This window comes from Microcebus murinus, chromosome 15 (genome assembly GCF_040939455.1).
Source record: "Microcebus murinus isolate Inina chromosome 15, M.murinus_Inina_mat1.0, whole genome shotgun sequence".
Taxonomy (NCBI): Eukaryota; Metazoa; Chordata; class Mammalia; order Primates; family Cheirogaleidae; genus Microcebus; species Microcebus murinus.
The window spans coordinates 38,683,516-38,705,591 of record NC_134118.1 but is presented as its reverse complement, the minus strand read 5'-3'; the positions used below and the strand labels follow the sequence as shown (position 1 = coordinate 38,705,591).

General features: G+C 34.9%; 1 protein-coding gene across 10 annotated transcripts in view; it reads right to left on the bottom strand.

Annotated features, from left to right (window-relative positions):
- The window catches only part of LRBA (LPS responsive beige-like anchor protein), a 635,991-nt gene that overhangs the window by 28,710 nt on the left and 585,205 nt on the right, over positions 1-22,076 (bottom strand). For 8 of the 10 annotated variants that reach the window (XM_076010592.1, XM_076010588.1, XM_076010587.1 and 5 more), the window contains 3 exons: positions 18,622-18,814; positions 14,062-14,124; positions 8,579-8,734 (listed from right to left, as the gene is read on the bottom strand). In XM_076010592.1, the coding sequence (XP_075866707.1) occupies positions 8,579-8,734; positions 14,062-14,124; positions 18,622-18,814 (412 nt within the window). The remainder of the gene's footprint in view (positions 1-8,578; positions 8,735-14,061; positions 14,125-18,621; positions 18,815-22,076) is intronic. The other 2 variants (XM_076010590.1, XM_012783728.3) reach the window with 1 other exon arrangement.

The window sequence follows — 22,076 nt, the reverse complement described above, 5'->3', positions numbered from 1 at the left end:
TAACAATGACAACAACAAAAAAAATCAATTGAATGGTGATAACATTTTTGGAAGACATATGTTAAAACTATTTCAATGAAACTATTTGAGGACCATGATACTATATCATTATATTATAAATGGCTACTATAAATTACCAATGAATCATGTTTACTGATTCAAAGCAGGACCAGGAAAAACCTTTGGAACCATTTTAACACTTTCTTGAGTTACTCTACATAATTCAAAATAAAACAAAACTTAGTTTCTATAAAAGTACTCTGTAATTCAGACTTCACTAATAAAAACTTGTCTCTGGATTAGTGAAGATCTAATGTATTTCTTCTTTCTTTTTAAGTGATCTACACAAGGATGATATAAGTCACTTTGGAGAGCTCCTGATTTTTCAAATAAGGATTACGTGGAAATTTTGATGAAAGAACTGATGTATTTTGATTCCAATTTGAGCCAGGTCATTCCTTTTTTGTTTTAATTGTCTGAATGATGAAATTCCTCAGGGAGTGATGCTGAAATCAAGATTATGGCAGTTTAATAATAATGACTGGGGATAGTGGAGAGGAACTCAGTAAACTTACTTACTGGATATTAGGGCCTCAAATACAGGAAGAGTTGTTCACATAAAGGCATCAGGAAAAAAGTAAAGCCCTCACCTTTTAGAACCTTTGTTTAACCAGAGATGGTGGTTATAATTCACACAAATTTGCCTAAAGAATTAAATATCTCCTAGCACTCTGGGAGGCTGAGGAGGGCGGATTGCTCGAGGTCAGGAGTTCGAAACCAGCCTGAGCAAGAACGAGACCCCGTCTCTACTATAAATAGAAAGAAATTAATTAGCCAACTAGTAAGTATAGAAAAAATCAGCCGGGCATGGTGGTACATGCCTGTGGTCCCAGCTACTCGGGAGGCTGAGGCAGAAGGATCACTTGAGCCCAGGAGTGTGAGGTTGCTGTGAGCTAGGCTGACGCCACGGCACTCACTCTAGCCTAGGCAACAAAGTGAGACTCTGTATCAAAAAAAAAAAAAAAAAAAAGAATTAAATATCTGTGGCAGCACCTCCATTCCATCAGTATAGTTTCTAGCTAACATGTTCCTTTGAAATGTCTACATACTCTACAAACGAATGTCATAGAATTTCTACCCTTTAATATTCATCATAGCTTTTTTTTTTTTTTTAACAAATGTGCAGTGAGGCTATAAAAATATAATTCAGATGTTCAAGAAAAAACACTACTGACCTGAAAAAAATTAAAATGCCTAAAAAGTTTATATTGAACTTGGAATACATTATAAACTTTTCAAAAGATTAAGGTCTCAAGTTTTGGCATCTCAGTGTATTTAACGTTTTAAGATAATAGTAAATGTAACTAAGAAAGTATTTACATTAAATTTTTAAATTCTTGTTTCCTTAAATAATAAACCTGAGGCTTATTATAAAGGCTAGAAATTTAGAAATAAAAAATACTGGGATGGGCACAGTGGCTCACACCTGTAATCCTAGCATTCCGGGAGGCTGAGACGGATGGATTGCTTGAGGTCAGGAGTTCGAAACCAGCCTGAGCAAGAGCGAGACCCCGTCTCTACTATAAATAGAAAGAAATTAATTGGCCAACTAATATATATAGAAAAAATTAGCCGGGCATGTTGGCACATGCCTGTAGTCCCAGCTACTCGGGAGGCTGAGGCAGCAGGAGTTTGCTTTAGCCCGGGAGTTTGAGGCTGCTGTGACCTAGGCTGATGCCATGGCACTCACTCTAGCCTGGGCAACAAAGCAAGACTCTGTCTCAAAAAAAAAAAAAAAATACTGAAACATACTTTATCTACATGAGGTGGAAAGTCAAATACATGTTTTCATTCATGAGTGGCAGTCATGCACATAGCCTACTTCTAGTAAATGTAAAATCAGATTCATTTCAATCTAAAATTGCAAAATTAATAAAGTATATTTTTTTCTCTTGTGACTAAGGGGAAGCAAAGACTCAGTCAAAGCAGGTGTGTTAACTGCTAAGTGTTCAGATCATTCACTTCTGAATTTCTTCAACCTTTTAAACTGACACCAAAACATTTCAGTTAAAAAATTAGCTTATATCAATAAAGAAAATGGTAAGAAGACTTCAAGACTTTCTAGAATAAAAAATGTTGAGAAATAAATTTATGAAAAATATAATAATGTTCACTTCATTTCCAGTTTATATGAAGAACAGAGTGGGCAGGTTTAGTGGTAAAATGGGTGGAGTTAAATTACACGAAGGCCTTACATAGTTAAGACAAAAATTTGGTAGCTGAATGTACTGTTAATAATAATTAGAAAACCAAAGGTTAAATCAATGTATTTTAACTAATGAAAGAAACAATGCATCATATTGTAATTTTGATCACAGAATATTGTACAATGATTTCTGCTTTAGCCTATACCAAATGCTAAGAGCACATAAACTATAGGAGTGACTTAAATAGGTTATTTAGGGGTAGGCTTATTTAAGATTTGGAATCCAACAACTCAGTGAGCTGTAGGAGTGAGGATGAGTGAAATAACTACAACTAACCAGGTACTTGAAGTAGATGGCATAGAGGAGACCCAGGTATTTCGTGTATACCAGGAGCCTTGCAAAAAACAGCTATTCACTTCGGTAACTTAATTTCCAACTCTTGTGAGGATAAAGTGGAAAGATTTAGCTGTAAAAGTGGGATAGATTAAACACAGAGGCGACATTTTCCAAGATTCACATGTTAATTCTTCTTAGTCAAATCATTGCTTTGTTTCTCCAATGTTAGTGTGAGGAAAATGTATACTCAGTCACTGTGGTTCCTTTTTCTAGTGTTACAATTGTTGCCCTAAAACTTACTACAATTAGTTATCATTCAACAAATATTTACTTAGCACCTACTAAGTGCCAAGCATTAGGCCTTCTTACCTGTATATAGTGGTGAACTAACAGATATGTTTTTTCCTTTCACAACTTTTACTGTCTTGTGGGGCAGACAGACATTAAGCGATAAACAGAGATATATAATTATGAATAGTGATAAGTATTATAAAAGAAAAGAACAAGTGAGGATCAGTGAAAATAACAAGGTGATGTCAGGGAAGATCTAAATGTGAGAGTGACATTTAAGTAGTTACATCTAAAAGGTTTCATATATTAATACAAATTAACTTTATTCTCTACGATTTATACTTTGCACTCAACTCTGGAAAACATTATTTTTTTAAGTTTACTTTTTCCTGTTCTGGCAGCCTTCCTCAGCAATATTTGTTATTGCTATGAGGTTGAGGTTCACTCCTCCTAAATAAATCACAGCATATAAATACCTGCTGTTCTTTTTGGTAAATTATTTTCTGATAATCTCATAAGTGTTCCTCAACCTTTATTTTTTGTTTCCTTTAATACCAGTCCACCTCTCCACACACTAATATCAAATATTACCACAAGCACCAGAATATCCCTTTTTTGACAGAACAAATTTTCTAGTTAATGTTTTATTTGACAGCTGTGCTACAAATAAAAAAATTCAAGCTCAGGACTCTGCACTACTGAATCTAAAATGTGGCCTGAAAATAATTCCGACTGCCGGGAGAAGGTTTTATTGTTGCCTCTGCTGTTCTGGTTGTGCCCCGAAAACATGATTTATGTTTAAAGAATTTCCTGTTACAACCCATGTTTCTCCTCCCTCCCCCCAAATCTAATAAGTGAAGGATTTTTTTTTTTTTTTGGCTTGTGTGCTAAAATATAATTGAATTCAACACTTGTGATATCTTTGCCATTATATATTCCTGATCATACAATTTTTCCCTTTCCTGCTAAACTTAAGGGAAAATATTTAATATTTCTATTCTCATAAAAACACGAACATATATTTACCCTAACTGAAATTATTTTAAATAAAACTAGCATCAGAGTTTGTATATAAGATATTAAGAAAGATACCAGGACTATCATTTGAGTTTGTTGTTTTTTTAAGCAAGTTTTCTCGCAAGTATAAATATTTTAATTCCATAAGCTATGTCAATCCCATTGAAATGATGTTTAAAATAAAGCTACTCCTTATGCAGATGTTTAATATGCACACACAATTTTTTAAAATAGTACAATTGATTTTTGGAAACACAGGAAAGAATGGTATGTAGTTTATTAAGTGTAACGTAACATGTCAGACATACTGGGAACTTAGTGTTACAAATTACAGCATTTTTCAAATTAAGCAATGATTGGTAACACCTCTATATGACAATACGGTATAATCACAAAGAATGCTACATTTAAAGTCAGAAGAGCCAGGTCCAAGTTCTGTTCCATTAACTACATAAATGTCAATACGTTACTTTAAACCTCAGTTTTGTCCTCTGAAAAATAGGTATAAGTTTGCCTGTTTACCTCACAGGATTATAGTGAGAGCGAAACAATGTCAAATATGTGAAAGAATTTTGTAAATCCTAAAAAAACTATGTCAATATAGAAATTATTTTAATTATTAGTATTATATGAAAATGAAGTTAGCTTTACCTTACAAATATTAATATTCAAAGTCTTTAAAAAACAATATGGAATGTCAACAAATTAAATAAAACCCAAATGTCAAAACCAAAGATTGACATGATTTATGATTCTACTTATATGACATTCTGGAAAAGGCAAAACTAGAGATGAGGAATAGATCAGTGGTTGCCAGAAGGGTGAAGGTGCGTAAAAAGTTGACTTTTAGTAGGCAGCACAAAGGGAATCTGGGGCTCAGAGAACTAACTGCTCTGGACCTTGATTATGCTGGTGGTTACCTTACTCTATGCATTGTCAATACTAATACATAGAACTGTAAACCAATTTTACACAGTAAAATTCTATGTAAAATTCATTCTTACATTTAAAAAATTTTAAATAACTTTTTTATTTATTTTTAAAATTTTTTTTTACTTTTTTTGCTCTAAAATTAAGTGCTCTCTCAGGAACTTTTTTTTTTTTTTTTTTTTGAGACAGAGTCTCGCTTTGTTGCCCAGGCTAGAGTGAGTGCCATGGCGTCAGCCTAGCTCACAGCAACCTCAAACTCCTGGGCTCAAGCAATCCTTCTGCCTCAGCCTCCCGAGTAGCTGGGACTACAGGCATGCACCACCATGCCCGGCTGATTTTTTCTATATATATTAGTTGGCCAATTAATTTCTTTCTATTTATAGTAGAGATGGGGTCTCGTTCTTGCTCAGGCTGGTTTTGAACTCCTGACCTCGAGCAATCCGCCCGCCTCAGCCTCCCAGAATGCTAGGATTACAGGCGTGAGCCACCGCGCCCGGCATAAATAACTTTTTTAAATGTGTGAAAAAAACAATATGCAATTTAGAAGAATATTGAAGAAAATCTTGTAAGAAGACGCAACCAGTTTAACCTAAAACTTTATGCAAAAAGACAGCACGATTTGAGGTCAAATTATGCTAAGGTTATCATTATAACGCCAAAAAAAAAAGGCTAAAATTTCCATTATGATTAAATCAGAGAAAATTTATTATAAGAATAAATATATCTTAGGAAAACTTTTCAATTCCCATTGCATTTTTAGATAATGTTAAAGGAGTTTTAGGTTCAACAGTAATCCACCTCATACCCTTAAAACATCTAGTGAAAACCCAAATAATCGGAAAGGCTTGAATGATAATGTTCCTAGACCTACAGAATAAAGATGCAAATTATGAGAAAACTATAATCAATTTCATTAAACAAAATATAAATAGAATCATGCCTAAAAACAATTTCTAGGGTTTATTCTATGAACAGTACATATTCAACTATTTTTCCTTACTCTGCCATAGCTGTGTTACACTACTATCATAAATTCACAAACAAGTTGTATCCTTATTCAAGGACAAACTCCTTAATTGTTCAATATAGTAAGTATAGTATAAAGTATATTTATACTATATTTAGTAAGTATAAAGCAGGAACATGGACTCATACAATTTATAAAGATTATGAACAACAAGATAAAGATAATTCACTGAAAAGTATTTAATTAACTAGAAATTTCAATTAAAAAGAATTTCCCAGCCAGGCAAGGCAGTTCGTGCCTATAATTCCAACACTTTGGGAGGCTGAGGCGGGAGGACTGCTTGAGGCCAGGAGTTTGAAAGCAGCCTAAACAACACAGCAAGACCCTGTCTCTACAAAAATAAAAAAATTAGCTGAATGTGGTGGCATGTGCCTGTGTCCCCAGCCACTGGGGAAGTTGAGGTAGGAGGATCGCTTGAGCCCAGGAGTTGGAGGTTGCAGTGAGCTATCGTTATGCCATTGTACTGTAGCCTGGGCAACAGAGTGAGACCCTGTCTCAAAAAAGAAAAAAGAGAAAAAGACAAAAGAATTTCCCTTTCCACAAAATTTAATCAAGATCCATGTAAGATCTTTGCTTCAGTTGAAATATCTACTTTCATAATATATGGTCATGTGCTGCATGACAACTTTTTGGTCAGTGATGGACTGCATATACGATGGCGGTCCCATGAAATTATAACGGAGCTGAAAAATCCTATCACCTAGTGATGTCACAGATGTCATGACATGGTAGAACAATGCATTACGCACATGTTTGTGGTGATGCTGGTGTAAACAAACCTACTGCATTGCCAGTCATATAAAAGTATAGAACATACAGTTATGAACAGTACATAATACTTGATAATAAACGACCATGTTACTGGTTTTTGTACTTACTATCTATCCTATACTTTTAATCCTTACTTTAGAGTGTACCCCTTCTATCTAGAAAAAGTTTACTTTAAAACGGCTTCAGGCAGGTCCTTCAGTAAGTATTCCAGAAGGCATTTTTATCATAGGAGATGACAGCTCCATGCAAGTTATTGGCCCTCAAGGCCTTGCAGTGGGACAAGATGTGGAGGTGGAAGACAGTGATATTGATGATCCTGACCCTATGGAGGTCTAGGCTAATGTGTGTGTGTGTATCTTAATTTTTAACAAAAAAGTTTAAAAAGTAAAAAAAAAAATTAAATATACAAAAAGGCTTATAGAATAAGGATATAAAGAAAATACTTTTGTATAGCTGTACAACATGTTTGTGTTTTAAGCTGTTATTTTCAAAAGAGTAAAAAAGTTTAAAAACATTAAAGAGTTTAGAAAATAAAAAAATTATAGTAAGCTAAGGTTAATTTATTGAAGAAAAATAGGTTTGTATCCATTTACTGTAGCATATGTGTACAGTGTTTATAAAGTCTACAGTAGTATACAATAATGTCCTACACCTTCATACTCACTCATACTCACTCACTCACTCACCCAGAACAACTTCCAGTCCTAAAAGCTGTATTCATGGTAAGTGCCTTACGTATGTATACCATTTTTTTCAATCATTTGTGTGTATTTTACTGTACTTTTTCTATGTTTAGCTACATAAATACTTAACACTGTGTGATAATTGCCTATAGTATTCAATACAGTAACATGTTGTATAGGTTTGTAGCCTAGGAGCAATGGGCTATACCATAGCAGGGATCCTCAAACTACGGCCTAAGGGCCACATGCGGCCCACTGAGGACATTTATCTGGCCCACGGGGTGTTTTTGCCAACGCTGCCTGTCCTGCTTAGCAGCCAACTCGTCCCAGGCCCACAGTGCGCATGTGTGGAATGTGCGCCACACTCTCCAATGGCCCTCCAATGGTCTGAGGGACAGTGAACTGGCCTCCTGTTTAAAAAGTTTGAGGACCCCTGCTAGAGCCTAGGTGTGTAGTAGGCTGTACCATCTAGGTTTGTGTAAGTGCACTTTATGATGTTCACACATTGACAAAGTCACCTAATGACACATTTCTCAGAATGTATGCCCATTGCTAAGCAACACATGACTGTATATCAATTAGAACTAATGCATTAATATCTAATTTTAGTTATTTTAAATATTCAACTACATATTTACTATAAGTTTATTTCATTCTCTACAAGTTTCTAAAATATTTTAAGGGAAACCATTACATTTCTCAATGTTTCTCAATTTTCTATATGTAAAAATTTACAAACATTTATTAGCTCGGATTTCCTATCATAATACTGAGTTGGGCTTGGTTTGTCTCTTATGAAGATGCATGCAAATGAATCTGTAGACTTAAACTTTCAAATCTTAACAAGAGTTCCTGTCACACATAAAATCAGTAGTCAGCTACTTTTCTTCATGATGGTTCCAGTAAGATTCTATGCAAAATTGGGTAGAGGCAAGGTAACTACTGCCAAGATATATACTTAATGAGTCTCTTTAGTAAGAAAAAGAAAATCCTTTTAATAATATATAAGTGAGAAAATACACCTATTTGTATGTGCTCTTGCCACAAGATGATGCATCACTTATTCTCTAAGCATGAGCTTGGAAGACAAACCTACTACAAAAAAAAACTGTCTCTTAAAAACATACTGAAGCTAATTTAATAGTGGAATATATAGTAGATTATTACTTGAAAAGGAAAAACAATGTCTTCTTTTCCTTATTTTATAAATTTTAAAATTGTATAATTTTTGAAGGAAGAAGATGAGAAAGCATTCCAAGCTTCTCAATGCTACTTGTAGTAAACTTTAGTTCACTGATAAAGAAAATAAAAATTACCTGTGTCTGTAGAATAGACTCGGAAACTCTTATCCCAGAAGCCACAGATGAGAATATGGCGGTTGTCTGAAGTGATGACAAAGCACTGGGAATGCACTTGAATACTTTGGTCTAAAAGGTCAGTGATTTGCCTTTTGTGCATTCCTGTATTGCTGGCTGTGAAAATAGAGGGGAAAAGTACCTATTAAACACACGGGCAAGGAAATCCTATAGTTTGTCCTATTGGGAGTGAAAGAGGAGCAGAGATACATCCCAAGATAAGAATACTTGATCTTTAATTTTAAGAACAGTAATTTTTAAAAAACCAAATAGGAAAACATATCTGATTGCTGGAAGAATCTAGGCAGCTAAATTCAACATCTCAGTAAAAAATTTTGCTCAGAGGAAAGAAATAATAACATACTACAATTTAAAAATCGTATACAATTCACAGAACATGCTTTCTAGCTCTTGGGCAGGACCAAACTAGATTACAATCTCCAGATTGCATCACAGTTAGGTTTGTGTTTCTGACAATCTCATTACATCTATTGTCATGAGAATGGTTCATGTTGTGACAATCTATTACCTTTAACATTCTGTCACAAGGAAGAGATATTAGGATTTAAATGTCATATATTTGAAATATTGTAGCATCTTGTACTACTTTGGCTTTAACCGGTCTTTAATTTGACTGGATGGGAACTCCCATTCCCCCTGTTTACAGCTGCACTTGCATGTAAGAAAAGGATAGAATGACTATTTATTAAAGATTCTTGTAATTGAAAAAGTCAAAGCACAGCAGACTGCCACTTTCTTACTCCTTATTTGAGCAATAAAACAAGACAGCCTGGCAGTGTGTTTTCAAAGTGCTACAGAGCACCTGAGATGTGGTTTGTCACAAGGCAAAAGGTCAGACATAGAGCAACACCAAGCACATGGGAAGAGTAATAATCGCCTAGAAATACACTATCAAGTGTGCCATTATCAGAAAAGGAATTTTCACTGAGATGCCTTTTTCGTCATCGAGGCCAATGAAATAGAAAGCTCTGTTTCCAGTGATCTGAGGGTTTATTTTACCATCATTCTTCCAACACAAATAATGTTTCTTGTACTGATAAAGAAACTTGGTTGTACCAGATATAAAAACAAACAAAACGAAGTTCTCCATGTGATTACTAAGCTTTTTATCATGGTTTTCAATTTTTTGAGAAAAAAAATCTTATACATTTTTGATAAAAATTAAAAATAGAAAAATATCTGTATTATATTCATTATATGTAATAACTAAGTTAATGTGAGTAGCTTAATAGAAAGCTCAGAAAATAAAGCAGAAGAAAAAAGGTGTTTAAAATGCTCTCCAGTGCTGTTCTGGGAACTACCAGGGACACAGAGGACTGAAGTGGCCCCTGCCCTCGTGGGATACATAACATAGCAACTGTACATATACATGTGCAATACTGTAAAATTCTGCTGGTGTCTGTTGATACAATTTAACCATTCAAGATATTATTAGATAACTGTCGGCTTCATATGCTTTTGGAGGAATAATGGGCTAACCAGTGATAGCAGTTTTATACAGGCAGTTTTACAAGGGCAGTTTAGAAAGGGCAGAATTCTAGTTGGGAATAATTTTTTCCTCTCTACACAAAGGGAAGTTGCTGTCAGATGAGAAAAGCTTTTATGGATATCACAGTATGTCACAGAGAGACAGCATCCCAGTGCAAGGAAGCTGTGTGATAATGTATTTTTTTTTTTAATTCTAAGAAACATAGCAATTAAAAACAAGGTATGTGGTACTTTCTTCACTGGTTGCTACAGTACTTCATTCCATATGAGAACTGTAAAAATGTTTATTTTTGTCAGTTTATAAGACTTCTCCTATGATATAAACTTTCACTTTTCATTATTTGGGAGGGTGATCTCTTGAGAGGACCTCCTCAACAGATCTGGGTATGTGTATAATTTTGAATTGAGTGACCATAAAGTACCCATGGGTAAAGGCTGATGCCACCTCAGCATTCAGATGAACTATTTTCCAAGCAAATGCTTACTTGTAATTTAACATTGCTAAGTCCCCCATCTGTCTAAGGTATATTTGTTTAAATAAGCAGTCTTCAAACTGGGGCATGCTAGGGGTATTAGACTTCCCAAGAGATACACAAGTTCAGATGGTTTTAAAGGAATCAATTTCTAGTTCCTCAACTTTCATATATTCTCTTGCCTGAAACTGATTTGCCTGAGAACTGTCATGTGAGTTTTCTTTTCTTAGCTCCCCTTTCTCATCCCCTTCTTCCACAAGAAAAAATAAAGGCATATTTCCCTTCCATGCAGAATCTTACTATGGTGATTTATCTCACAGTATAAAAACTCTTGGGAGCCAAAAAAGGGATAATTCAAAATATTAATGTGATATTGAAAAGTGAATGTCTAGGTATCAAATCATTCTGCAGGTTAGGTGGTTTCTAATTCATTGTTTTCAATAAAATGGAATGAGGATCTAATCATGCTGTCAATTGGTAGATCATTAAAAATAAGTTTTAATGACAGATTGTTAAATGATAATTTAATAATATACCATAGGAATAATTCTTAATAATAGATTGTTATATGAATTTTGCCACTAACAGAAAGAGTTCAAAGGTTTGAGTGGCACTATTAAAACAAAACTCTTCTTTTCCCGTCTTTTCTTATGTGATATTCCTCAGAGCTTCTCTTTATAAAAACACACAAATATGATAGACCTATTGACAAATCCTGTCTCACTCAGCAATAAATAATGTTTATCCATGAATAGATGAGATAGTTGGGGAGAAAGCCCCATCCATTTCATTAAAGATGTATTTCCAATAAATGTTCATTTTTTAATGTTTAATAAATGTTTATTAACTTTTATAATTGTAGGTGTACATTAATATTTGTATATTGATACAAATGATAATGATCACTCAATGCAGGTTACTTTTTTTAAAAAGCTTAGCCTTATGGTCACAGGAAATTTTTAAACTTAAATTTTATACATATGTTTAATTTTCCATAAATATTTTTATTGCTGAAAGCATAATAGGGCAATCAATTTTAAAAAGTTAAGATAAAATGGGGGGGGGGAAATGGGCATTTATTGAAACCTTAAAATCTGTACCCCCATAATATGCCGAAATAAAAAAAAAAAAGTTAAGATAAAATTATGTGGGTGAAGTAGAATGAAAATATAAATTCAAGATGAAAAAGAAATAATGTGAAATTTTCAACTGTTAAGAGCTTTTTAATGTATTTTTTTAAATCAGAAAATGTTGAGTATCAATTTACTCTGATATTTAGATTCCATTGGATATATTAAAATTTTTTTACACTATGCCAGAAATTTAACCTTTGCAACTATTTACACTTGTGATAAAAACTTTCAGATGTCAACTTAAAAATGGATGAGAAGGTACATGGTTTTAAACAATGTTTTAGGGGTTAAAAGAACAGTCTGATGACCAATGATCTAGAACAGAGATGGCAAAACTATGGCCCAAAGGCCAAATCTGGACAGTGGTTGGTTTTGTATATAACGTTTTACTGGAACACAGCCATGCTTATTTGTTTGTATTTTGTCTATGGTGGCTTTGTGCTATAATGGCAGAGTTAAGTACAGGTTGAGTAGACCTTATCTGAAATGCTTGGGACCAGAAGTGTTTTGGATTTCACATTTTTTTTATATTTTGGAATAGTTGCATATATTGAGATATCTTGGGGATGGGACCCAAGTTTAAACACAAAATTAATTTATGGTTCATATGCACCTTATACACATAGTCTAATGGTAATTTTGTGTAATATTTTTAATAATTTTATGCATGAAACAAAGTTTTGGTTATGTTTTAACTGTGACCTGCCACATGAGGTCAGGTGTGGAATTTTCCACTTGTGGTGTCGTGTCAGCATTCAAAAAGTTTCAGATTTTGGATCACTTCAGATTTTCAGATTAGGGGATGCTCAAACTATAGTTGTATCTGAGATCTTATGGCCCACAAAGCTTATATTTACTATCTGGCCATTTACCGAAAAAATTTACCTGTGCTTGGTCTAAAGGGTTACAATTGTTGAATTCATTTAATTAGACTTTATACTTTAGGATATTCATTGTCAAGTTGTAAAGCAAACAGTGAGTCTATAATTCAGAAATAATGCTTTAAATGACCTAGCAAATGGGCTTTTTCCTGACTTTTAATACTACCCAAGTGAGCATTTTAAAAATATATATGGCAAATCTTATCTACTTAAAACAAAACAAGATTTAGGAACCAGAGTAGTATTTATCCTTCATGTAGATAATGTGTCTTAAATTTTTGCTTATACTTGGAGAAATGATAAATGAATTGGTTTTGAGCTTAAGGTTACTTTTGTTCATCCTGATAGTCCATTTGTGAATGGTAGGCATTTAGCTCTCTACTGAAACAATGGTTTTAAAGACAAAAAAAAGAAGGTAACTCCATAGAGGGAACATCTTGGATTTTAAAATAATAAACCTGCTCATTCATATGCTTTCTTTAAAAACTTCAGAATTCTAACAAATTTACTCATGCCAGGGAAGTTTGACAAAATTACAAGATAAATATCCATGCTGGTGGCACAGCTAGGGAATTAAGTTTTTTATCCCAAAAGGTATTGAACAGCATCTTCAAAATCAAAGCTTAACATTCTTAGTGATGCCACACTTGAAATCCCCTCACATAAAGATGAAAAATGCTAGAGATTTCAACTAACCTACTCAAAAAGCATAACAGCAATTAAATAGTCTAAGTCATCTGCTACAGATGCTCATTTCATCCCAATGGCTCTTTCTGGTCTCCTCCCTGTTTTTTTCTTCCCTGAACAAATTTAACCTCCAATGGCAATTTATTGGGCTACAGGACCCTAGGAAAATGAATACAAATATCTTAACACTACCATTGGCTGGGCAATATATTTCAACTTCGAAACTGCTCCGCAATTGCACATTAATCCCCTCAGACTGAATAGAGGGTCCAGGAGGAAAGAATTGATCTCCTTTAATGATGAAACCCTGGCACTACAGTTTTATTTTTCACAACACAGTGCTGCTAAGAACCCCACTGTTATTATGAAAATTTTCCTAGCAAAGGAGCTCCATCACATTACCAGTGCACCAATTCATCATAACGTGCCTCGCTCCTGCTCATCAACAAGTCTGAGTGATGAAAAGATCCAATATTATCCTGACAGTACTTCATGCGCATTCTCAATCACACATTATTACAGCATCCATATTAATTTTCAGTGACACTCGTCCTAGGCCTGTTCAAATTAGGCAAACCAACGAGGGGGAGTTGATGAAATACCAGCATAGCCACAGCTCATTGCATTCCAATTTGCATGCAAATGGTTTATCAGGAAAATTCCATTCCCAGCAACCAGCAAGTGAAAAACAACTGTAATCTACACTTCAGGGCCACCATACAGAGCTTAATGAATCGCAAAGAAAGAAGGAAGTGACAGACCTATGAGAGGATCGATTTCCACTGGCAGCTGGTATGGCTGGTCTTGTACAGCACCTTGATGAGCTGGAATTCACAAAAGATAAAAAAAAAAAAAAGCATTATTTTTCATATACTAAACTACATAAAAATGCATAAGTCGAACCTTATGTAAAATTGTTTCCAACCTGCAAATCTCTCATGCAGTTTTGTGAAATTTAAAGAACAAAAATCCAGGTGCTTTTATGGTTAGCTTATTAAACATTTATTTTAGATTAGTGCTGTTCTGAACATGTGCCATCAGCAGTGGCTCCAGTCCTGGGCCATAAGCTATAGCAGATGCTTGACTGGCAACCTCTGATGCTGCAACAAAACAAAATTAAGTGGTAAAGCGCACTGAAAACAAAATGTGACAACCATCTGCTGACTGTAGCAAATACTATTTTTTTTTGTTACTTCTTAAAAAGGCAGTTTTGAATGCTGCAGCACAAAGGATCCACAAAAACGTCAATTTATGATGGAGAAAGGGAAAGCTCTAAGTCAGGGAACATTTAATGTTTCATCCATCACTTAAAATCAATCAATTGAAAGTTTGAATAAAAAGAAAGCAAGCTATCCGCAGATAAATGTTTTAGTTAAATGCATTTGGCTGAAATATTTTCTTACAGATTGGATTGAGGGTTTTAAAAAAGTTTTATTAATATTTAATATTTCCATGGTTTCAATTTAAAAATACTCCGAGAAGCAAATGAGTAACAAAAATCAATCTATACTAAGAATAGTCTGTTCAATTCTCAAAATGGTTTTAAACATTCAGGCACACTTATTTTGTAATTGAAAAGAGGTTTTGCAGGCTGTTTCCCTGTGAAAGGTAGAAGGACTTTAGGTAGAGAGGAAGTATACAGAAATCAGGAGCTGCAACTGGCTTGCAAGCTTAGGCAAATCATAAACCCTAAAATGAAGGGTTTGGAATAGATGATCTTCTCAACTTCATAATTCCAATAAATTCTGGACCCTTTTCCAAACTATTTTCCCCAAATGACTCAGCCATTGGGCAGTATCTGCCTTTTATAGACTCACAAGCGTTTATATTACTGTTTGGTTGGTATCAGAGTTCTGCTTAATGCCATCAGATTTTAGGAAATCTTTCTGAATGCCTTTGAGGAACTGAAAATAAAAATGGAGTACAGCCAGGTGTGGTGGCGTGTGCCTGTAGTCCTGGCTACTCAGAAGCCTGAAGTGGGAGGACTGCTTGAGGCCAGGAGTTCAAGATCAGCCTGGGAAACATAGCAAGACCCTGTCTCTTAAAAAATAAATAAACAAATAACAAGAAGTACATTTCAATGACTTCATTAGATTATTTTAAAACTTACTATGTCACAATTTCCCCAGTTAGTCAATGTCAACTTTTTAAGGATGTTTGGAAGATGATTAATACTGATAAAATACCCAAGTACAATATTGGCACTAAAAATTATAATTGAGTATGGGTAAGAAACTAACATAACTGAAGAAAGGAAGCCACCATGACTCTCTTTTAGTTACTGAAGGTATTAGTCTTTTTGATTACTGGATCTGCTAGTAAAGAAATCCCAGGAATGATCAGGGAAAATGTACTGTAGCCTCTGGTCTACCCAACAGTGCCATTTATGTCCAGTAATACCAGTGTCAATCAGCACTAATACCTTGAGAATTTTTCTATACTTTTCTGGATCATGGAAACATTAAAACCAAACTGTCAGTGAAAGAAGTTTAGGGAGGTTTGGTCATGCCTCAAATCCCAATTCTGCCACTGACTGCCTGCATGACCTTGGACAAGTTATATAACCCCTGTGTTTTAGTTTCCTGATCTGTAAAATAGGTCAGATGAGTTAAGTGGGACCATATGAAATTGCCAATACCTCACCATTTTGACATATAAAAAAGGCAATTTCATATGGTACAACCTGATTATAGAACCTACATCTTCAGGTTGTTGAGGGTCTTAAGTTCATACACAAAAAATAATTAAAATAGTACTTAGAAATTAGAAAATGCTCTATAAACATTAGCTGCTATTATTTTATTTTCTGGAGGTTTTTCAAGGTCCTTTGAATGAGAAGGGAGGATAAGGATTATTTCTTTTTTAAATCAGGACTCAGATGCAAACTCAAAGAAATGACAGGAGGTTGTCTAATGAATGTGCTATGGAAATCACAGATCTTCAGAAAAGAAACTGAACATAAAATTAAAAGAAAAAAATTAGTGTAATATGAATTTGATATTTATTTAAGAAAAACTGTTAGGGATTTTTGATGTTTGTTTGTTTTAAATCAAGGCATACTAATAGGCAAAGATAGCACAAGATAGGATAAAAGATCAGATTTATGTAAACATACCTAAAAGGAGGCATTGATTTAACAGAATGGATGCTTAATATTCTTAGGTGTAAATGTAGCTCAAATTGGAGGTCACATTCCAGAAAGATAACTGCCTGCAGTGTATCTTAAGCTATCTTTCTTTGTATTTACTTGCTGAAGAGTTGCTGTGTCATACTGTGAAGGTAGAATGAACATAAAGGGTGGGGACAAACACCTCTAATGACACAGGCACAGACACAGTAAAGGGTCACTGAGGAGAATTCCAGGCAAAGAATCTGCAGAACTATGCAGTCCTCCAAGCTCTTATCTTACAGAAAGGAAAGCTTGGGCTGGCAATAGTTGGATGCTCGGTAAGTCATACTCCAGCAGCAGGAACCCAAAATCGCTTTATATTATTTAGAGAAAAACTGGAAATGAGGAAGAGAATACCTCACCACCAAGTACTAATGGAAGCAAACTTTTTAGCCAGGGACATGGGCTTGCTGAAAAGGGGAAAGTCACCACTGCTTTGGAGCTGCCTAAAAATTTGAATATGAGCTGGAGACCTAGCAGCCCTTTGGTTGAATGAGCTTAGCTCCTGCTGAGCTAGCTCTTTCCTAGGCTAAAGATGGGGGTGGAGAGCAGTTAGGGCATTCCAGCAGTTGAAGAGGTTTGTCTCTCTTCACATGTTCTGTCACTGTTTAAACTGAAGAATTCCTCAGGGTTGCCACATTTGGCCGTGATGCATTTGCAAAGCTCTAAGGTAACTGCATACAGAGTAGGTAAGTCCTCTAGTGTGTTTGATAGAACATACCACCAGGATGTTTTTCTTCTAAGGAAGTAGTATTTAGAGAAAACAAAAATCACATTTCTTAAATAAATTATAATATTTAGTCCCAGAATATGTCATTTGCATACACATTTACTTCTGTAACAGAAGTTCACTTAAAGAGAAAGGAATAAAAGGACATAATAATATTAAACACCTGAGTCAGTTTTTACTCTCTCCATTTTTCTGAAGTATATTCTCTAATCAAATATTGACATTTCTTTTCATTGTTTCATTTCCAATGGTCAGGAAAATGGCTATATTTAATTAGTTTTGATACCAACCACAGATTCTTTGTGATAGGTACACCTTATTTAGCTTAGTCAATGTTTGAATGTTAATTTTGTTCCATTCTAAAAGCTCTTGCATTTAAATGGCATGAGATCCCTGTTCAAGAATTTATATTTTTGTAACCATTTTAGGTAGTCTAATAAGCTTTATATATACTTTACAGATTACATGACAAGGTAACAGACTAACAAAATCTACTTTTAAAAAATTTCCTACCTAAAACAATGGCTTGGGAAAAAATGTACCTATAATTTCCAGAACTTTAAAAGATTTTTTTTCCTTATTACAAAAACAAAACAAAACAAAACAAAAAACAAAAAACAAAAAAAACACCAAAAAAAATGTCTGACTATTGGCCAAAAAGAACAACAGTAAATCTAGGTCTTAACATTCGTACTACAATGAGAGGCAATAAATTACAGAGAGGTGGTCATAAAATCTGAATCAGAAAGCTTGGGTTCAAATTCTGCCATTGACTTACCATACGTGATGCTAAATGAAGCAATGTCCCTGGGCTCAGTGTTTTCACTGGTAAAATGTGGACTAGAGTACATAAACTGTAATACCTCTTCAAACCTGGATGGTTTATGATTCTAATGGTTATTTCAGTTGAGCATGACCATTCAGCATTTAATATAAGAACAGAAAGTACTTACAGGTGTGCAGTATTTTGGCTGTATAATCTAAGGGTTTTTTTTTCCTATCATCCACAACAAATACTACCATGCCATGCACAAAAAGTACAGTTTCTGGCATATAGTAGACAATTAGAAGTGTTTATTGAGTAAATAAATGAGTAGAAAAGGGGAACATCTGATAAATAAATATATACTATTTATGGACACAATATAGAGTATCACTATTTTAAAATATTATATTAGAAATCATATTTATCTCCAAGGATAAAGACAACCCAATGCTAAAGAATAGGTTGTATCTTAACATTTACACTATATGCCTCAGATGGGGCCTCTTTAAGCTTTTCAAACTATTTCACATTTTGATTCAGACTAATGCTTGAAAATTAAAAGCTTAAATGTTGAGATATGTTTAAGTGGATCTTACAATATGTTTATATAGTAATTCAGCAGTTACTATGTCTTATAACGATATTTCTTTACTTACCAGGAAGGTTGTGCCACTTGTTCACAGCAAATAGCCTGTTAGCAGTGACCGTGATCACAGCAGGAGTTGTCAGACCAGGCTGGGTGTTGGCTGCCACGTGAGTGACAGGGGAGTTGGAGGGAAACTTGAGGACCATGATAACATCCTGCTGGGCTTGGTCTGTGAACATCAATGGACTCTGCAGGAGGAGATACTGTTGAGTGGGCATGACAAGACCCAAATATACAAGACAGAAAAGACAAAGAAAGACAAGAAAGACAGAGGGTGCAGGAAAAGAAGAGGAAGACCATGTTACCACAAGTTGCAGGTGAAAGCACAGTGAGCAGAAAGAATTCTAGAAACAGCAATTATGATTTGCTTGTTATTCACATATTGTCATTAGTGGAAATTTTTGGTGATTAAACTAGAATACATTAACAGGAACACTTTAAAAAATCTATAAATTTTATTAGCTTCCTTTACCTTCCCACCACCATGAACAACTAAAAAAAATGATTTGATATAGATTCTAAATAGGCCAAGTATTGGGGATTGCATTAAACCATTCCAGTTGCTATCATGTGTCACATAATGGTCTTTTAGTACTTAAATAAAAAAAAGAAGAAAAGGATGAGAATAGACAACAGGCAGAACAGCAAACCAAGATAATTTCCAAGGACCATCAAAAGTTGTGTTGAATTAACATGAAGATTTTGACAACTAGGTAAAGAGATAATTAAAGCAAATATATTTACGAACAATAGTTAGACTGTATACATATATTATTACAGTAAAGAAATAACTTATGAATGTAATATACAAACTTAATTATAAAGATGTTTCCAAGCAATGCATAATTAAATGTACTTGTAAAAACAATATATTTATATAGTGTACCAAGTCATAAATGCAGCCTATTGTAATGCAAATGCCACTGCTTCCTGCTATAGCTAAGAATAAAGAGAAATAAAGCCTTTCTTTCCTTGGTTTAAAAAAACTAAAACTCTATAGACTTTTTTGATTTCTCCTTTGAAAAGCAGAAAGTAATTGAAAATGTTAAATGAAACACTGTCTGTTCTAATAACCAGCAACCAAATAAATCTTGTAGACTACGAAGGATTTGGAACCCATATGTTATAATCTGAGACATATATAACACTACTCTTGATTTATTGGCTTTATTTATACTTTGTGGTAGTATGCTATCATACCATAATTGCACTGTACATTTTCAGCAATTCTTTCCTACCTACCATGTCTATTTTCTAATAGCTGATTAGTATCATTCAGAATTGAAACACTTTGATGAAATGCTTCTGGCTGCTTTCCTACTGCCATATTTCAAAACACCAGGTATATGTAAATGTGTAGGCACATATATTTAACACATATTTATTCAGAACTGGTAATAAAAAATTAAATACATTTGCATTTTTATTATCAGTGCTTTTAAAAAAGTTATTAAGAGTACTTAGAAAAACATATTGCACTAAGAATTCCTATTTGCACTCTTTGCATAAAGGTGTAAATAAAGGCAACTAATAAGCTACCCAGACACCCTTCTGAGCAAGTGGCTAAAAGCCAATCAATATTATGAGTTAATCCTCCCTGGATGCTCATTCAATTAAAGGTGTCAGTAATGCCTCATCTGATGTGGCCTCAATTAAATCCAACTATCTGATGGTGTGAAAACACAGGGGGATACAGCAACAGCAGCAAAACCAGACAAATAGGCAGCCTTCGTGTGCCTGCTAATTACTACACCTGGTGTATATTATGGCTCATGCACTTAACGCAGCACGAGGTGGCTTTAATTTCTGCTATACTCATATGTGTGTGTGGGGGTGGAGGGTGCAGTGATGGTTGATGGGGGAACTCATCTGAATATTAGTAAAAACAATTAATAAACGTGTGGACCTTTGATTTTTAAACCCCTAATATCACTATGTAATTTTTGTTATACAAAGAATATTTATATGGTTTTTAACGAATTCTGTGAAGTTAGGTAAAAATAATAAGAAAAGGAGCAACAACAAAGAAAATATCCTATAAGCTAATTTTTTTTTTTTTTTTTTGAGACAGAGTCTCGCTTTCTTGCCTAGGCTAGAGTGAGTGCCATGGCGTCAGCCTAGCTCACAGCAACCTCAAACTCCTGGGCTCAAGCGATCCTCCTGCCTCAGCCTCCCGAGTAGCTGGGACTACAGGCACAAGCCACCATGCCCGGCTGATTTTTATAAATATATATATTAGTTGGCCAATTAATTTCTTTCTATTTTTATGGTAGAGACGGGGTCTCGCTCAGGCTGGTTTTGAACTCCTGACCTTGAGTAATCCGCCCGCCTCAGCCTCCCAGAGTGCTAGGATTACAGGCGTGAGCCACCGCGCCCGGCCCCTATAAGCTAATTTTAAAGAATTCCTGGGGAAAGGAAATGAACATCATTTCAGAGTACCAAGTCTTATTTTTCAATTGCATAGTTTTATAATAATATTTACTAAAGTCAATTTATAAACTCTGAGAAAATCAGAGTACAGCATAATAAAGTCTCACTGAAAGGAAGTTCATACATATTTCTGAGCTTAACAGCTCCTATTATAAATATAATTAGGCTCAAATTGAATAATTCCAATGTTTATGCCCTTAAGAAAACACGAAAAAAATCTCTAACATGTAAGAAGAATGTCTTGTTTACATAGTGACTCTAGCGAGCCACCTCTTAGCCACATGGCAAGGACAAGCCACTTTCCACATCAAGCTGCAGACACTATATCCAGACTTGTCCACTGCATTCTCACAACAAGCTGTTCCTCCGGTCTGTTCCTCACACCCCATCCTGACCAGAGCTCTGATGCAGGCAAATAGCAGGAAACTCTCTTGGGGACTCCATTCTATCCTTGGCTAAAAATTATAAATGAGGATCACTAGAAATAAGAAAAAGCACACCCCACCCTACTGGGCTAGTCTGCAGTGATAGCAGCAGCTGCATGTGAGCAGAACAACTGGTAACACAGGGATGAAAGAAACGAACCCCCTTAATCCTCGGTACCTCTATGAGCCAAGTCTGAGGTAGAAGTAGGAAACTGTTAGCCAAATTTCATGGTTTTCTGAGATTAAGTGTGTATGTGTGTGTGTGTGTTAACAACTCTAGTTTCTTTTCAACACATCCTTCTTTCCCATGTACATATGCATGAGATGAAAACCACAATTTGTACAAGTCTAAAAGGGAGTTCAGGTATTCAATTCAGAGGATAAAGATAATGGGAAAGATGGTATCACATCCTTATATGAGCTTGTGCCTTACCAGCCTTCCCACCCTAGGGATAGCAAAGCTGAAATGCCTCAATGAGCCAATAATCCTTTTGCCACGGAGGAAGGCTTGGCAATGGGAACTCCCACATTGGCCCAATATCCACGGCTGTGCAGTGACCCAAGCAGAAAGTCAATGGAGCAGTGGAGGTGCTTCCATTAGCCAGCACCA